Source organism: Tasmannia lanceolata, unplaced genomic scaffold (assembly GCF_043159265.1).
Source record: "Tasmannia lanceolata isolate RefF3 unplaced genomic scaffold, GAP_Taslan_0.1 ptg000016l, whole genome shotgun sequence".
Taxonomy (NCBI): Eukaryota; Viridiplantae; Streptophyta; class Magnoliopsida; order Canellales; family Winteraceae; genus Tasmannia; species Tasmannia lanceolata.
Window position 1 is genome coordinate 13301828 of NW_027518693.1, and position 18210 is coordinate 13320037.

Below are 18210 nucleotides of genomic sequence, written 5' to 3' on the forward strand. Positions count from 1 at the left end.
GGGGTGCGATTTTATCATCACTCGGTTTGGCTTACACCATATAAAATATCTGGAAGATACATTCACGCACCAGTGTATTTATGACACCCTTGTACACTTGCAACCATATGGCCCAAGGAGGGAAATGGGGGGCGAATATGTCATTTCCCTTTTGGTTTTCTCGAATCTCAGGTGGACTCTCTCTCTCTCTCTCTCTCTCTCTCGACTTTGAGCCCTTTTCTTTCCCGATCGAAACTCTCTCATCATCCTCGCCTCTCTGCCTCTGCTTCTCTCAGATCGTCTCTCAGGAAAAGCAATTCCTAAGGTAGGGTTTGTCAAGCTCCTCTCACGCGATCTCTAGGCCAGGATTTCTCTAACCTCGAAAGAACGATCAAGGCTAGGGTTAGAGTTTTCAAAAGCCGTTTCTTTCATCCGATTTGGAAGGTTTTGATGGATCTGCAGAGGTAGGGTCTTCTTTCCTCTCTCTCATGAGAAAATTCTTACAAGGGTTTCTTGGCAGCCGAAAAACCCCTGTAAAGGATAAATGAATTATTTGACCTGATGAAAAATGAATTAGGTTTTCGAAATTCTCCTCGTCCTTGTCACAAACAAGTTAAAGGATCTAAATGTGTGAAAGTATATGGAAAAAAAAATCAATTTAGTTGCTTGATTGAATCGAAATTAGCTGACTTTTTCTCTTCGCATCTATGCAAATGATGCTTCAGTAGCCAAACTAGTAATATTTGGGGGTCTTCTTGTTTGTTTAAGAGATACAGAGTGATATTTGACTATTTCAGCATGAGAACTCAATGTTTATGCTAATTATAGTTTTTTTCTCATTCTAAAATATGTGTTTCTTTCTTTAATTATATTTGGTTAGACAATTTTCAAATTTTAAAGAACATGCGTAAAAAAAAATCAAACTATGGGACATTGGTTACGTGCTATATAATGGCAACCACATCTATGGAGAAAGAATGTAGTGGTTTTTCTTTTAAAAAAATGGTGACCACGCCTATGGAAAATACAGTTGTTTTTAGCAAATTGAGATGTATACTATGTGTGAGCCCTATATTATATGTCTGGATTATCACATTCGGTTTCAGATGATGACTAGAATCTAGTTACTATAGTTTCTGTTGAGTTTCTATGCAAGGTTTTAAATTTTGGTTTCGGTTTCGGTCAGCATGGAAACGGAAACATTTTGGTTTCAGTGGAAATTTCGGTATAAATCTTGTAAAAGCACAAAAACGTATGGAAACAAATGCAAATAATTGACTTTTTTATTCTTTTAAAAAACATGTCAAATGATGAAATTTTAAGATGAAACTTTAGGATATGCTAAAATAAGCACAAGTACATACTTTGAAACCATCACATAGGCAACAAAACCATCCACAGTGGCTTAATCACATAGAACACTTAGCGACATGCGTTCCATGCATGTCTAGACTCTAGAACAATAAAGTCAATAAAGAAGTACAAAGTAAAGAAGTATAATAAAGTACAATGACCAGTCTCCCCTCTAAGGACCCTAACTCTATGTCAATATCGAATAGAGTTTCGTGTTATTGTTGGTCCCATGCTGATCTGGCATCCCATACATAAGATACAATTACTTTGTTGTGTAGCTCAATGATGTTGCCTACCAAATATTATTCTCTACATTAATGAAATGAAATGCAAATAGTAACATCTTTCTATTTTTATTTTTTGTCGTTCTTACCATTTCAGTTGAATTTCAGAAATTTTAGTCGAATTTTGAGAATTTCAGCTGAATTTCAAAAAATTTGGTCAAAATTTCGCCAAAATAATGACGTGAAAGGAAATCATGTAGATTTCATTTTGGTGTGGATGGAAATGGAAACATTTCGGTCATTTCGGTGAAATTTAAAACCATGCCATATGTTGTGCAAGCCCATGTGACACTTCTTGCTGGAAATCTTTGAACCGATTCACTATTTGTTGAACTCCACGAGCACCATTAGCGAAGGAATTGCCAGACAATCTGTAGTTGTCCATTGCTAAAAAGCACTTGGGTATTGCAAAAATGATAAGGTTTCAATGCAAAGGATTTCATGATGTGGTAAAGATGGGACTTAAAGGGTGTGAGAAATAAAATTATGCGGAAAAAACATGGGAAATTGAATCATGATGGCGTCATTATCAATATTGGGGCATGTATTTTTGCAAGGGAAAAAAGGCAAGGGGTGTTTTAAGAAGAGGGGTAGCTTAATTAGGTAGAGGGAATCGGTTAATGGTAAAGAAGGTGGTGAAAAGAAAGAAGGGGATTGGTTAAAGTAGGAGGTGGTGAATTTTAATCAATAAAAGAAAAGAGGGGCTAAACATAGTGGTTCAAGGGGCTATTTTTTAGGGATTTTTGGAATGTTATCGGGTGGAAATTTAAAGGTGCTTAGGTGGATATTATTTAGGGAAGAGGGCAACTGTGACGTAAAAGGAAAAAGAGGTTAAGGATGACTACATAATAGGAAAAGTTATGCAAGGGTGCCTAAAATTTCGGTGTGTAAATTGCTAAAGTTAAGTAGAAAATGGTGATTCGGTAAGTGCTAAATTTTAGGAATCTTTGTGTGATACTGGAAGGGTGGAGGCACCTAAATTCTAGGGAGTTGGGTGTTGTTTTGTGGGTTGAGAGAGATAGGATTGCAAGAGGTTTTTGCGGAAGGGTTGAAAGGATGTTTTGGGCTAGAGATGGGTGGTCGGTTAACGGGAAAAAAAGTTTATGCGGCTATTTTATTGGGGTGGTTTTGCAGCAAATTCCAACAAGGCTTTGAGGCCTGTGGGTGTTGCATCAACAACCCAGAAATTTCTGGGTGGTCGCGGTTCAATAATAGGTTGAGAAGGATCGGGAGTAGGCTCCGTTGTGAACCAATAGGTATTGGGTTTGGAGAAGAATAGGGTCCGTTGGTGTTGGGTTAATACGGGTTGGTTGATGGGCGAGTAACCAAAAAAAAGGATAGGGGTGATCGGCTGAAGATAGGGAAGAGGACTGCTAAATAATAGGGAAACGTTGCAAATTTTGTTGGGGGGGATCGGGATTGGCTACAAATAAGAAAAAGAGCTAAAACTCAAGGGCTTTTGGTGAGAGTTTTTTCTTTTTCTTTTTTTTTTTTGGGTGAATCTAAAATATACAGAGGGCGGTTGCAAAGGAAAAGTTGAAGAAGCAAGAAGTCTACTTCTAATGGTGATGATGAAGTACCCGGGTAAACCTCAGGGAAATTGAACTTCTCATAGGAAGATGGTTGAAGCAAGCTGTTCGATCCAAAGAGAAACCTCGCTCTAATACCACTTGACGTGGCGGAAGCGTGCGAAAAAGGAGGCGAAGATCATCGTCTATAACTCATTGAAGAAGAGCATTTTCTCCTCTGATAAAAAAAACCCTTGAATCCACAAGGAATGAAGTAAACTAAATAAGTTTATTCCATGAACGATTGATTTTTACATACACTAGTCCATATTTATAGAAAACAAAAACTTCTACTCAAACTGTATCTCTAATCCAACTAGGATTAGGATAAACTCTATCTCTGATCAAACCCTATCTCTAATGTAATTAGGATTAGGATAAACTCTAATCCTAAAATATCTTCTAATTCTACCTGTGGTTCTTGGGTGTGGGGTGGGGGGTGTCAGTGTTATAAGCATTCTTGAGTTTGTGCAGGGATTAAACCAGTTTGGATTGGTTATGTCAAAATCTGATTAGATCTATGCTAGATCTAATTTCCTTTTTCTTTTCTCACTCAATTCGAATTTCCAGCAGATTTGATCATACTACATGGAAAGAAATGTAGATGGATCTGAAAGGAATACTTACTGATGTGTTTTCCTTCTTTTCTTTTGATTATTTTGTAGGAGATGGGGTCTTCAACGTGTCTTCTAGCTAGGAAGCGCAAGAGATCACGTCAAGAACAACAACATAGATGAATGTTGCATTCAATAAGAGATTGGATGGAAGAAAAAGGACAAAAATATTAGGAAACTACTTGAACTGGAGATAAAAGAAATGGGAAGTCAAATAGAGAGAAGAAATGGGCAAAAAACCTTGTGGCTGAGAGCTACTTGAACTTTCTTCAAAACGTCAAAAAATTCCTCTAGGGCTTCCTCCATTAGGTCTTTTATATGGGGGTTGAGAGGTCTTTTTACCAAGGTTCGTACTTTGCAAAAAATAGTAAATTTGTACTTACTAATAATAGTAATCCCAAACAACCCTCTTCCTCGATATAAACATCATCATAAATAGTGAAAAGTGGCAAATCAATGACTGTACCTTTGAACTCTACTAAATCCACCTTTAGATCACTTTTGATATGGATAACAAGCCTGATGATCACATTCCGCCCTTTCATCGGATTCACATGCATTGTAAATGGTTGATGTTGTCATCAAAGACCAAGACATGATTTATCATGACTGATATTCAAAATGCTTTAGGTGTTCCATTAGTTGTTGAATTTGTCTTCTCCAATCCTCAATTTCTACATCTCTAATATCACCCTCTCGAGGCGGAGGATCCACAAGAACGACAAGTCGCCTACATCTATGACCTCCAACCATCGCGTTCTTGTCAATCACAAAAAATAAGTGTCATTCTTTGGTTGGGCCACCATGCTTGTCATGTCCGTTCAACGTTGCCTCTTCATCACTTATTATCTCGTGTGAACACATGAGTACGCCCCTCTAGTACTTTCATGCAGCCCAAACAAGTATGCCCCACATGTGCTTTTATGTGGCCTCTACAAGTTGGGCTCACTTGTACTTTTCGAAGGTCCACTTGGGTTTCTCCTTCTGGTAGCCCGACCTCTACCAACCACTGCCACAGGCAGGTGGGGACCCTGTGGAAAGAGATATGAGGTTGTCTTGTAAAAACCATTGGTAGGGAGTTTGATAAGCACCGGTGAGCATGAAATGTAAGGTATTGTGATATTCAAATTGTCATCATACCAGCCACATGCCACTTTTTAAATAGCCGTCCTACAAAAGGAGTTATTTTATCATTTTCCTAAAACAAAAGTAGACTATATTATGATAGAATCGATGCTTCACATAGGCAATACATTGCTATTCGGTTATTGTTTCCATCTATGATTTGGCCGACACTTCGAATTTATTGCCGACGTACGTGTCCTGCCATGTCCGACACGACACACGTGTCCACACTCCTTTGGACACTTTTACTTGTATTGCTGGAAGTGTTAGACTTATTGTGGGTGTGTGGACATGTTTTTCTACCGTGTCAAGTGTGACATTCTGTTTTTTTACTGAATATTGTGTTTACCTCATTTAGACAACTCGTATTTATGTCGAAACTGGACACACAAATCCATATCCACAAATAATGATTACATATACTTTCTATTTTAGCTGTGTCCCCGTTTCTAAAGTTTGGGGGTTTGCCGTGTCTGCCATTGTATCCGTGTCCACAAATCATAGGTTTCCATTGACCATTGTCATCATCTTATGTGATTTTCATATTTCTTATATTTTAATGTTGTATTTTATTGTGATGAGTTGCAAAGGTTTAGTTGCTGGCAGAGACATCATTACAATTTCTCGTCTTTTCATTTTATTTTATTTTTAGTTATTTCAAAATTTGAGGCTTTTCTCAAGATATTTCTGACAAAATCTTGTAGAATAAAATGAATGAAAATGCAAAATAAAATAAAAATATGCAATAAACATAGAACATGAATTTTAAAGAATTGTCAGATACTAAGTATATTTCTAGCAACAAAAATTTCTTTAAATGATTTCTAGCAAAATTTTGCAGAATAAAATTAATGAAAATGCAAAATCAAACAAAAAATAGACAATAAACAACGAACACACATTTTCAAAAAATAAAAAATAAACACAGAACATGAATTTTAAAGAATCATCAGATGCTTATAAGTTTATGGAAAACACTTATAAAACGGGGTCCCGTGCTGAAAATAAAGAAGGGGTAAAAATAGCCGATCGATTTGGCTACTTTAACGTGTTTTTCTACTTTTGTGGTTCCCGTGCTTTTTTCAGATAAAGGATCCCGTGCTTTTTTTCAGCACGGGATCCCATCTTGCTAGCAACCCTCCAAGTTTATAATTAATATGAAAATCTCATGAAAATGTGTTGATAATGCCAAGATATTATCATGAATATATCAGGTTATCTCGTGAAAATCTTTGTGATTCAAATTATCAGAAAATATTTTTTTTCTAGATATTTGGAAGTATAAGGTGATCTTCAGAATCTTGGAAATATTTGCCACTAAGGTTAGTCTCATATCACTTAACCCCCGGCTCCCAAAGAATGGTTCTTTGTATTTTTTTGTTCTTTGGTTAACTGATGCTTTGATCTCAGGTTTTGATTGTCCATTCTTTGATTTTATTATATCATATTCATTGGAAACGGAATATTTCCGTTTTATTCTCACATAATTATTGATAATATAATTAATATTGAATTAATCTTTTTTATTCTTTTTTTATGAATAATAACCTGGTTTTTATCAAACGGAATACATTAAGAGACGGTTGTCACCTTAGTCTCATTTCACTTATCCTCCAGCTCCCAAATCACTTATCCTCTAGCTCCCAAACTGTGCTCCTTTTTTTTGTTTTTGTTCTTTGGTAGACTGAAGCTTTGATCTTAGTTTTTGATTGACTATATTGTTTGGTAGTATTCCTATAAAGGATCTAGGTGAAGTATTCTATATGGCAGGAGTTTCGGTGAAAAAGAAAATTGATTATTCCATGCTTGAGTTGTGTTTTCACTTCAACCACCCTTCTGAGGCACGCATCTCAGTTTCAACCAATAAATTCTTAGGAAACATGATAAATTCTTGACATTAGAAATTGGTGAAATTTTGGGGGCTGATGATACATGACTTTTATACGGTCCAATGTAAATTCTAGGATGAATGACCATTAAATTTAATCCATGATTAAACAAGGACCGTATAAAATTCGTGTGGATGGTCAACATCACAATTGTATCATATGGTGCATTACTTGCCTGCCCTGTACCTCTAGAAACTCTGCAGGCAGTCTGGTTCTAATGCTGGAATTACAGGGTTAGAACAGTAATTGGTTGAGTTATGCCACCCATATATGAGGCGAGTTGCATGAGTAAAATGGTGACTTCTCAAGCCTGGCTGCTGACGTAAATTCCTTTTTATCAGTTTTTTTTTTTTTTTTTTTGTCCTTAGGCTGCCTTTATCGCCCCAACTAGTTTGGGACAAAGGCTTAGTTGAGTTGAGGTTGCCTTTTTCGCCTCACTGCAAAAGTTCAATATGAAGTCCTGATTCGTGCTTTACCTTTTTGGAGTTGTTGTTATGATGATGCTGCATCCTATGTCTTTAGCCTCCATTTATTTGTCAGTTCTTGTGAGCTAGTACCATTGACATTTTCTTTTGGCTGAAAAATTGAGTCGATGCTTCTTGTTGGGATGTTCATAAGTATGTCATGTGTACTTGTCCTAATTGGTGGTTGAACTCTGAGATTTAACTTGTATTCTTTTGCACAGGCTCCTCTAATAATTGAAGTTGTGTGGTTTCAGTTTTGTACCAATGTACTTCTGTCTTAGTTGATTGTTTTTTTTTGAAAGATGACATATTTCATTGATACTATGAAAATTACATTGGGGACCAGGAGTCCCAGCCTGCATTACATAGAATCAACTAAAAAAGTCCAGGGCGTACCCTGGACCAGGAAGGCTAAGTAAAAACAACAGAAATCGAGACCCTTTCTTCATGCACCGCACCATGGCCGAGACTTACATTACATTCAAAGAAGCCTGCCCCAACCATGCCCAACCGCCTGCCCTGGATATTACAACCAGAATTGTTCATCATCCTCATGTAGTCTCCCCAAACCCCATCATTTTTGTAGCACCAACATCACCATATTTCTAGACTAATCACATCAAAAAGAACTTCCAGACAACATTGCCTCGACAGCGAAAGACCATGGTTTCTCAGGCTATAAAGATTCTAACTCTTTGCTAGGCCCACCTAGGGTCTAATATTACCTAGAGCAGATATTTACTGCTTCGATCTCTCCTATTTACCATTCTAACAAATTACCTTAGCACCAACCAACAAAACTGAAGCCAGCTTCTTTAAGTAACTAAATTCCAAACTTCCTTGAACCATCTCCTTTTCTGTCCTACCTCTACTAATTAGAAACAACCAAAATAACCATGTCTAGGAGGACTCCACTAGAGACAATTACAATGCTCCACAACTAACGAGATCAACTTACCTAGATACTTAGGAAGTCAATAAGCAATGACTCACTAATACAATTCAAATCAGTAACCTCTTAGGATAGGATCTTTTAATCTCATATTCCAGCTTTCAATTCAGCCTCCTTGGCTCTTTCTTTTTTCTCCTCTGCGTTTCTAGCTTCCATTGCGAGGAACATTTCTTTAGTCTTTCCTAAATCCTCTTGGTAACAGATTCCAAATACATCTCCAATTGCTAAGAAAATCATTGAAACCCTTCGACTTAGCGTGCCCAGATTCCTCTAAGTTAGGCAATATCAATACACCCTTTCCTTTAACATTTCCACTGGACTCATTACACTTCACAATTCGCTGATCATCTTCCACCTCTGAATTACCTCGCATCAGACCCGAATCAACAACCAGGTTCTCGCGTCTATCCTCCATGCTTAAAATCGCCAATTGTTTCTCCTCCTCCCACAACCGCCTTCGAGATCGTCTTTCCTTTTCTAAAATCTTATTGAATATGGGTAAATTAAGAAGAGGCGTGTGAAGTTCTTACTCGCTATTCATGATGGATAGAGTAAGAGACATACTCAAGCTTCGACTAGATTCTTTTCTTTCTTTCATCCACTGCTTCTTAAGAGGAGATAGTAACACCTCACCAGGGGGAGGCGATTCCTTCCTCGCCAGCTTTTCGTTATATTTAATATTTTTTAGAAGATCAAGGTCTCCATCCTCCAGGGTAAAGTCACCCTTGGTCCCACTAATTGAAGCCCGAGATCGATCTTTACCAGACATGCTTGACCTAGGCGCGTTAGCCAAAATTCGTAGAAATTGGTGATTTTCAGACTCAAGTTTTTTCTTTCTGAATTTCTTTTTTCCATACACTTAATCCTTCTGTTAAGTACTGATAGGCCACCACGGGTAGCCACGATGCAAGCATCCTGCCTGAGACCTCTACTGAATTTACCTTTACCCGAGTGTGTGCCCTTTTCATCGAAACTCTTGCTTTCCTTGAGGAACCTAGTTTTTAATTTTAACGCATTTAGCTCCTTCGTTGACTTTAACCTAGAAGAATCCACAATATCTTTTCTACCTGCCTTTCGCTTTGCACCGCGTGGGACGGAATTTAATGTCTTTGGTGTAATCCTTGCCTTAAGCTGACCCTTAGCATCCCTCAACGTAGCCTCCCTACTTTCTGATGGGCCGGAGGGATCTCAGAGGGGACAGGCGGGTAGGTGGGCAATTCAAAATTTAAAGCGGGGTCCACCAATGGCTCATTTTTCGTGCCCAGGGACGACTGCCACCTTTTCCGGTGAAAAAACCTTCGCTGGTGGGCCTTTATCGGTGGAAATCTAACCGGGTTTCTCAAAAAGGGCCATATTGTCTTTATTACTGGATTCTTCCACCACCGACATTGCCAGAGAATTTATACTATCCTCGGACACCACCTTAACTCCCACTGAATAAATGATGGAATCTACCCTTAAATTAATGGGTGGAGGGATTGATTTCCACAGGGGGGAAATGACCAGGGCAGAGGCAAAGGCCAAACATTGATTGTGATTCCCAAAGAGTTGGGTCTCAAGGACATGACCTAGATGAAGACCCAGGATTTCCACGGTGGCTGAAGACCATGCATGAAGTGGGATATCATAGAATGGCAACCGAATAGTTCTAGCCCCCATATTATATGCCGGAACCAGGACTGGAGGGAAGAGAGATATCCCCCAAAAGCTTCACCTCTCCGTCGGAGAATAGAGGTGGCCTGGGCCTCAGAGTCAAAGCGAAAAAGGATGTCCACTGTGCTAGAGAAAGGTTCTTGCAATTCCGGGAGGCCCCAAAACTTTTTGGCCCAATCCCAAACCTCTTCTAAGAGCCAGGAGCCAGATTTCAAACTCCCAATGAGACAGCTCTTAAGATTCATTTTTCTTTCCTCCACCACAGAAGCTGGAACGTCCAAACATTGAACCTCGTCGTGGGTGGTGACTTGGACATTTTTGGGTCTCTACACTAAGTTGGGATTCTCTCTGTTTCTAGATTCCGAGCACTTTCTGCAAATGGTGCGTGAGCCAAAGTTTTTATAGTTACATTTTAAGCACAACCAGTCACTACCACTCGGGTGTGGTATGCGATTAGACTCCACTGCTCTGCGACCAGGGGCCTTCTTAGCCCCAAAGTCCAACCTCCTCCCTCTGGTATCCCAGTTTTCCATATTTCCCAAAGAACCCGCATGCTATCAAGGTGGGGGCCATTGGGGCCTCGCTATGTTAGCTTCTTGCCCGAGCGAGAACAAGAATCTTTGGCAGCATGGGTTAAAAACCCCAAGAGATTCAAACACTTCCAGCACAGAGTAGCCGCCACCTAGACATGAAAAGAAAAGGCTCTGATAACCGCTCAAGGTTTAGTCCACACACACAGTAGAATTCCAACGATTGCTTAAACTCAGGAGCTCCGAGAGGGATATTCCAGCGGCTTCTAAAAATGTCCCTGATAATCATGATCTTTTATGGACTTTAAACCAGAAATTCTGTGTTAGTTGATTTGGATTCCACCATTTGCTATTTATTGTGTATGGCATGGGCTGTTTTTAATTTAAAAAATATAACTACTTAGTGTATTTATATGCTTTCACTATGATAACTAATTTTATGTTATTTATAGTTTAGGCACCAAGGTTTAGTGCTGGTGTCAATTTATGAGTTTTTTGGAAATTTTGGTTTGTCTTGCTTGGACAACCCAAATTCTTCTTTATCATTATAGGTAATGATTGAGAGTTTTTACTGATTCCTACAAGAGCATGAATGGCTTCAGCTGCAATGTCTGTCCGTATGCTGTTAAAAAATTTGGCTTCGTTTTTTATATGATGGATGTCTGGTTCTGATGGAAAACTGAAGCTAATGCATGTGAAATCTGACAATCATAATCTTTTGAAAAAAAAAGGAAATCTGACAAACATAGTGAAGAGTATACTTGTGCCACATTTGGTGCCATTTCTATTTAAGATGGCTGTGACTGATTCTTGCAGGAAAGTGGGGCATTTCTATAGTGAAATCAGTCAATCACAGTGAAGAGTGAACATCAAACATCTCCATCCTTTCGTTGTAAAGTAGCTGGTGCAATTAAGAGTACTCGAAAATTATTCAAGAGCGTATAAATATGGGGCGTCTAAAACTAAAGTCTGGAATCAAGGTGATTGAGGAGGAGCCTGAAGATTGTGAGTTTATGTGTAACAGAGGTGCTTTTGCGTGTATGGTGAACTCAGAAATAGGTGCAGTGTTGGCTGTCATGAGGAGAAATGTACGATGGGGAGGTCGTTATGTGGGTGATGATCAGCTAGAACATTCACTCATCCAGTCTTTGAAGGCATTACGGAGGAAAATATATTCATGGCAACATCAGTGGCATACAATCAACCCGACAATTTACCTTGAGCCATTTTTGGATGTGATTCGGTCAGACGAAACTGGTGCACCAATCACTGGAGTTGCATTGTCATCTGTTTACAAAATTCTTACTCTTGACATGCTTGATCTGAATACTGTGAATGTGGAAGATGCAATGCATTTGGTAGTTGATGCTGTGACAAGTTGTCGGTTCGAAGTGAGTGATCCCGCATCAGAAGAGGTGGTGTTGATGAAAATACTTCAAGTTCTCTTGGCATGCATGAAAAGTAAGGCATCTGTTGTGTTGAATAATCAGCATGTATGCACCATTGTAAACACGTGTTTCCGCGTAGTTCATCAAGCAGGAACTAAAGGTGAGTTGCTGCAACGTATAGCTCGCCACACAATGCATGAACTTGTTAGGTGTATCTTTTCTCACTTGCCAGATTTTGATCACATGGAACCTCCATTGGCTAATGGAGGTGGCTCTTCTCTCAAACCAGAGGTATTTTATACCTAACTTCTTCTTTTATTCCAAGGGATTTCCCTTTCTGCTGAAATGTATGAAGCCACTGTTGTTTCTTGTGCAGGGAGTTGGGCTAGACAAGGATTATGCTTTTGGAGAAAAGTCATTAGAGAATGGTAATGGAAGTTCTGATTATGATGCCTCACCAGCTATTGTTGGGTTTGCTTCAAATGCTTCAATGTCAACAGGTTCAGTGACTAGTAGTCTGGTGGATCAAAATGCAGCAGGGCTTGCTAGCGGCAAGGAGGCAGGAAATGATATGCATCTTGCGACAGAACCATATGGAGTTCCTTGCATGGTGGAAATATTCCACTACTTGTGTTCCCTGCTTAATATAGTTGAGCATGTTGGAAGTACAGCAGGTCCTAGATCAAACCCTATTGCATTTGATGAAGATGTCCCACTATTTGCTTTGGGTTTGATCAATTCAGCTATCGAATTGGGAGGACCCTCTATGCGTCGCCACCCCAAGTTATTGGCTTTGATTGAGGATGAACTATTCCGTAATCTAATGCAGTTTGGCTTGTCAATGAGCCCACTAATTCTGTCAATGGTATGCAGCATTGTTCTGAATCTGTACCACCATTTGCGTATGGAGCTGAAACTACAGCTTGAGGCTTTCTTTTCTTGCGTGATTTTGAGGCTTGCACAAAACAGGTATGGGGCTTCATACCAACAGCAGGAGGTTGTGATGGAGGCTCTTGTCGACTTTTGCAGGCAGAAATTATTCATGGCAGAGATGTATGCCAACTTGGATTGTGACATAACTTGCGGAAATGTATTTGAAGATCTTGCTAACCTCTTGTCAAAGAGTGCATTTCCAGTGAACTGTCCCTTGTCTTCAATGCATGTTCTTGCTTTGGATGGGTTGATTGCTGTTATTCAGGGAATGGCTGAGAGGATAGGCAATTCGTCGCCTGTTTCAGAACTAGCACCAGTGCACCTTGAAGAACATTCTCCATTCTGGACGGTGAAGTGTGAGAACTATGCCGATCCTGACCATTGGGTTGGATTTGTTCGTAGACGAAAGTACATTAAGAGACGGTTGGCAATTGGTGCAAATCACTTTAACAGGGACCCTAAGAAAGGCTTGGAATTTTTGCAAGGAACACATCTGTTACCTGATAAACTTGACCCCCAGAGTGTCGCATGCTTTTTCAGATACACAGCTGGATTAGATAAGAATCTTGTTGGCGATTTCCTGGGGAATCATGATGAGTTTTGTGTTCAGGTGCTTCATGAATTTGCTGGAACATTTGATTTCCAAGACATGAATTTGGATACCGCATTGCGGCTATTCCTTGAAACTTTCCGACTGCCTGGAGAATCACAGAAAATACAGAGGGTGCTTGAGGCATTCTCAGAGAGATACTACGAGCAATCACCACACATCCTAGCTAACAAAGATGCCGCACTCCTCTTGTCTTATTCACTTATAATGCTCAACACGGATCAACACAATGTTCAGGTGAAGAAGAAGATGACCGAAGAGGATTTCATCCGGAATAATCGGCATATAAATGGAGGGAATGACCTTCCACGGGAATATTTGTCAGAGTTGTATCACTCAATCTGCAAGAATGAGATTCGGACAACTCCCGAACAGGGTGCTGGTTTTCCCGAGATGACACCGAGCCGCTGGATTGATTTAATGCGAAAATCCAAGATGACTGCTCCGTTCATAATGTGTGACTCCAGACCCTATCTGGACCACGATATGTTTGCTATCATGTCAGGCCCCACGATTGCAGCTATTTCAGTGGTATTTGATCATGCAGAGCATGAAGATGTTTTCCAAACATGCGTGGAGGGCTTCATGGCCATGGCTAAAATATCAGCATGCCATCATCTCGAAGATGTATTGGATGATCTAGTTGTGTCTCTTTGTAAGTTCACAACCCTCCTGAACCCTTCTTCTGTTGACGAACCAGTTCTTGCCTTCGGCGATGACACAAAAGCTAGGATGGCAACTGTAGCAGTTTTTACCATAGCAAATAGATTTGGTGACTATATACGCACTGGTTGGAGAAACATCCTCGATTGCATCTTAAGGTTGCACAAGCTTGGTCTTCTTCCTGCTCGTGTTGCCAGTGATGCAGCCGATGATGATCCAGAGGCGGTGTCTGCAGACCACCTGGTTCATGGGAAACCTGTTATGACTTCTCTATCTGCATCTCATATCCCTGTGATGAATAGTACTCCTAGGAGATCTTCTGGGCTAATGGGCAGGTTCAGTCAACTCTTATCTCTTGAGACAGAAGAGCCAAGGTCACAACCAACCGAGCAGCAACTTGCTGCTCATCAACGCACTCTTCAGACGATACAGAAGTGCCACATTGATAGTATATTTACAGAGAGCAAGTTTCTGCAGGCAGATTCTCTCTTGCAGCTTGCAAAGGCCCTCATCTGGGTAGCAGGTCGGCCTCAGAAAGGAAACAATAATTCTCCTGAGGACGAAGACACTGCTGTGTTCTGCTTGGAATTGCTGATTGCAATCACACTGAACAACCGAGACAGGATTGGTCTCCTCTGGCAGGGTGTATACGAACACATAGCCAGTATAGTTCAGTCAACTGTGACGCCCTGTGCTCTTGTGGAGAAGGCTGTTTTTGGGCTGCTACGCATCTGTCAGCGATTGCTGCCCTACAAAGAGAACCTGGCTGATGAGCTACTAAGGTCACTACAACTGGTACTCAAGCTCGATGCTCGGGTAGCAGATGCATATTGTGAGCATATAACACAAGAAGTCACACGCCTTGTGAAAGCAAATGCTGCACACATCAGATCCCAGATGGGATGGCGGACTATAGCTTCCCTGCTTTCCATCACGGCTCGTCACCCAGATGCTTCTGAAGCAGGTTTTGAAGCATTGTTGTTCATCATGTCTGATGGTGCTCATCTTTCTCCTGCTAACTATGTGCTCTGTGTGGATGCATCGAGGCAGTTTGCGGAGTCTCGTGTTGGGCTAGCAGACAGGTCCGTGCGTTCCTTGGATCTGATGGCAGAGTCTGTTTCCTGTTTAGGCCGGTGGTCTTGTGAGGCAAAGGATGCAGGTGAGGAGGATGCTTCTAAAATGTCTCAGGAAATTGGGGAGATGTGGCTGAGGCTAGTGCTGGGACTTAGAAAATTGTGCTTAGATAACAGAGAAGAAGTTAGAAACCATGCGTTGTTGTCGTTGCAGAGAAGCTTGACAACAGGGGTTGAAGGTATTTGTGTTACGCATGCATTGTGGTTGCAGTGTTTCGATCAAGTCATCTTCACAATGCTTGATGACTTGCTGGAGATTGCCCAAAACCACACTCAAAAAGATTGCAAGAACATGGAAGGCACACTTGTGCTTGCCATGAAATTATTATCCAAAGTGTTCTTACAGTTGGTACATGAGCTTGCTCTACTAACTAGCTTCTGCAAGCTGTGGTTAGGCATTCTTAGCCGTATGGAGAAGTATATAAAAGCAAGGGTTAGAGGAAAGAGGAGCGAGAAGCTTCAGGAACTAATACCTGAACTCCTCAAGAACACTTTGCTTGTTATGAAAACAAAAGTTCTTGTGCAGAGGAGCACTCTAGGTGGCGACAGCTTGTGGGAGCTAACGTGGTTACATGTGAACAACATTGCCCCGTCTTTGCAGTCTGAAGTGTTTCCAGATCAAGAGCCAGAGCAGGAAAACAAGCAAGGTGAACCAGGAAGCCCCGGTTCAGTCTCGTCCAGTGATATGTTATCAGCTTCCGAAGAAGGTATTCGAACAGCAGGGTGAAGTAAAGACTGCTATTGTGTTTGTTACCATTTTATGCTTGAAAGATGAGCAAGTCATCCTGTATGTGGATGTTCCACATTACTGGCATTCATTGTAAAATGGGAAGTCATCCTTTCATGTGGGGATTTGCTCTCTTGAGAAGACGACTGATTGGCATCCTACACCTGGTAAATTGTCTATTTCTTTGTCATGATAGCTGCCTTTTTTGCCCATGCCGTGTGTTGTTTTTTCTTTTCTTTTCCTCCATAAGAGCAGTTAATGGATTTTCCACTTGTTAGGAAAGTGGTTCGTGTTCTCACAAGTCTAGTTAGTTCATAATGTTCATTCTCTTTCTTTATCACAATGATTCTAAATCTGTAAAATTAAGGTCAAGAAAAATCACTTAGGTCTGATGTAAATTTGTGGGTACTTTTTCAATTTCATGGAACCAATTTTTTGCAGTGATCTGAAAGTAAGATTGTGATAACTACACATAATTTCCCCAATTTTGTTTTACTTAGAAATGTCATAGATATGAAAACTGAAAAGGGGGATCGACATCATGAGACTCGAGAAATCCTATTGTGAGGGCTGAAGGTCATTAGTGTCTAAGAAAGCAAAACCTTTGAAAGGTGGTAAGAAAAGACAAGAAGAAGCCTGTAATGAACGTTTCAGTGGGCTGGCTGCAAGAAGGTTCGGTGAAGGTCGAGGAGGGTGATTACCATGTGGTAATCATGGGTGGATGGCATCGCACTATTGACGATGGCAAGAATAGGAAGCAGGTTCTCTGTTGAAAAAAGGAGGCATTTGCCAAAACACTTGAAAGGGGATTGTCGGTTGCACCTCTCAAGACTTTTACAATCCAGATTAGATCTAGTAATTTACACTTTTTTTATCCAGCTATTTCGCATTATGCTATCATTTACGTTGAAAAGGTGGGTTATACCGGTTGAACCACATCTATTCAAAGGAAATGTTTCGGCCTGCACGAATGGCATCTGATTTTATGACTGACTTTCCTATTGACTGAATTACTTGAATCAGTTTAAGAAGGTTGTGGAGCTAGCTGAGCGATTTCCTTGTGGATTGATTTAGAGGGGGTGGGGTACACCAATGGTAAAGGCCTAAAGGGTCATGTGCTTAGAGTTCTATGGGCTGGAGTGAGTGTGTAATTAGTACCCAAAAACCTGGGTTTGGCATAGGTATGTTTGCATGAGTGGGACGCCTTGTTCCCGTTGTTCTTGGTATATTAATAAAAATCATTATCTTTAAAAAAAAATTATCCTTAATCTGTAGAAGGAGACATTTTTGGTTGAATGCCTCTGTATTTCTTCTCTTTTTTTTGCGCAAAGTAGAGATGGGTGTCTTGTTTCTACCAAAACTAATTGTTAAATTTATTTACCATCAGAAAATTTGCAATCTCTTTAGCTATTGGCTCTCATTTAACTTTTTTGACTGGTTATTGTACATTTTTTAGAAGATCATTTTTGACTGGTTATTGTAGTTTTTTGAGATGATCAATTTGAAACCGAGTTGGGAACCAGCAATAAGTTTCTACCTCATGGCTTGTTTTTCTTGTTCTTCTTGTTCATGAAACAGTGAAACTATCCTCATTTCCTTTGGAAAGGCGCAGATGTCCTTTTTTTATCTTCACTGTGTCTATTTTGCGTTGAATCAAGGCAAAACCTTGTTGGCTAGTTTTTGAAAAGCGGAGTGAGAGGGTGAGAGGGGATAGTGTAATGCTATTGAAGGAGAAGCACTTGATTGATGGAGTGAGGCTAATCTACTACCAAATGAATGTATGTGGGTTGATAACTAGGACTAATCCTAGACTAATAGGTATATGGAGGTAGGTTTAAAGCTAACCTTAGATTAATGGAGTGAGGGCTTATGGCTAATCATCGACTGAGAAAGGCTATTATTAGTCGTGGGTCCCTCATTTTCTTTTTGTATGAAAAGGCTTTTACACTTTCTTATTTTTTTATTTTTTTATTTTTATTAATAAAAATTTATTATGTTTTATATTTTTATTAGGGAAATGATATCAGCACAATCATGTTTTAATAATTGCACAAACCCAGCTCATCTTTACATTTTTAATTGACTTTTGAGAGCTTTTCAGGAACTGTAATAACCTTTGACAGCTCTTCAAATACTGAAAGATAAGATGAGCTAGTGAAAATATAAAAAACATGGTTGTGCTGATATCATTTCCCCTTTATTATTCTCCTCCCTGTATTAACTAATATTTCTCTCCAGTCGGGGTTTTTAGATTGAATTATTTTTTGACGAAAATGAATTATCAGCTTAAAAAGGTTTATCCACCCAAAACCTTTTTTCTTGTGCAACCAAACAGCATAAAGCCA

The 18210-nt window shown here is 39.8% G+C and overlaps 1 protein-coding gene across 3 annotated transcripts; it reads left to right on the forward strand.

Moving 5' to 3' along the window:
- Window positions 1–92: 92 nt before the first annotated feature.
- On the forward strand, window positions 93–16309 carry LOC143849116 (ARF guanine-nucleotide exchange factor GNOM-like). Of its 3 annotated transcripts, none has more exons than XM_077358161.1 (4): window positions 93–171; window positions 276–443; window positions 11228–12090; window positions 12176–16309. In XM_077358161.1, the coding sequence occupies exons 3-4, from the start codon at window positions 11359–11361 to the stop codon at window positions 15863–15865; spliced, it is 4422 nt and encodes a 1473-aa protein (XP_077214276.1). In that variant the 5' UTR covers window positions 93–171; window positions 276–443; window positions 11228–11358; the 3' UTR covers window positions 15866–16309. The 3 variants fall into 3 exon arrangements, with proteins under 3 accessions (XP_077214276.1, XP_077214277.1, XP_077214275.1); XM_077358162.1 differs by adding an exon at window positions 3850–4144 and having other exon boundaries at window positions 98–443; XM_077358160.1 differs by having other exon boundaries at window positions 98–443.
- Window positions 16310–18210: the final 1901 nt, after the last annotated feature.

Coding starts and splice junctions, on each gene's coding strand:
- LOC143849116 (XM_077358161.1), top strand. CDS start 11,359: ATGGGGCGTCTAAAACTAAAGTCTGGAATCAAGGTGATTGAGGAGGAG. Junction 12,091..12,175: donor GCTCTTCTCTCAAACCAGAG/GTATTTTATACC, acceptor TTTCTTGTGCAG/GGAGTTGGGCTAGACAAGGA.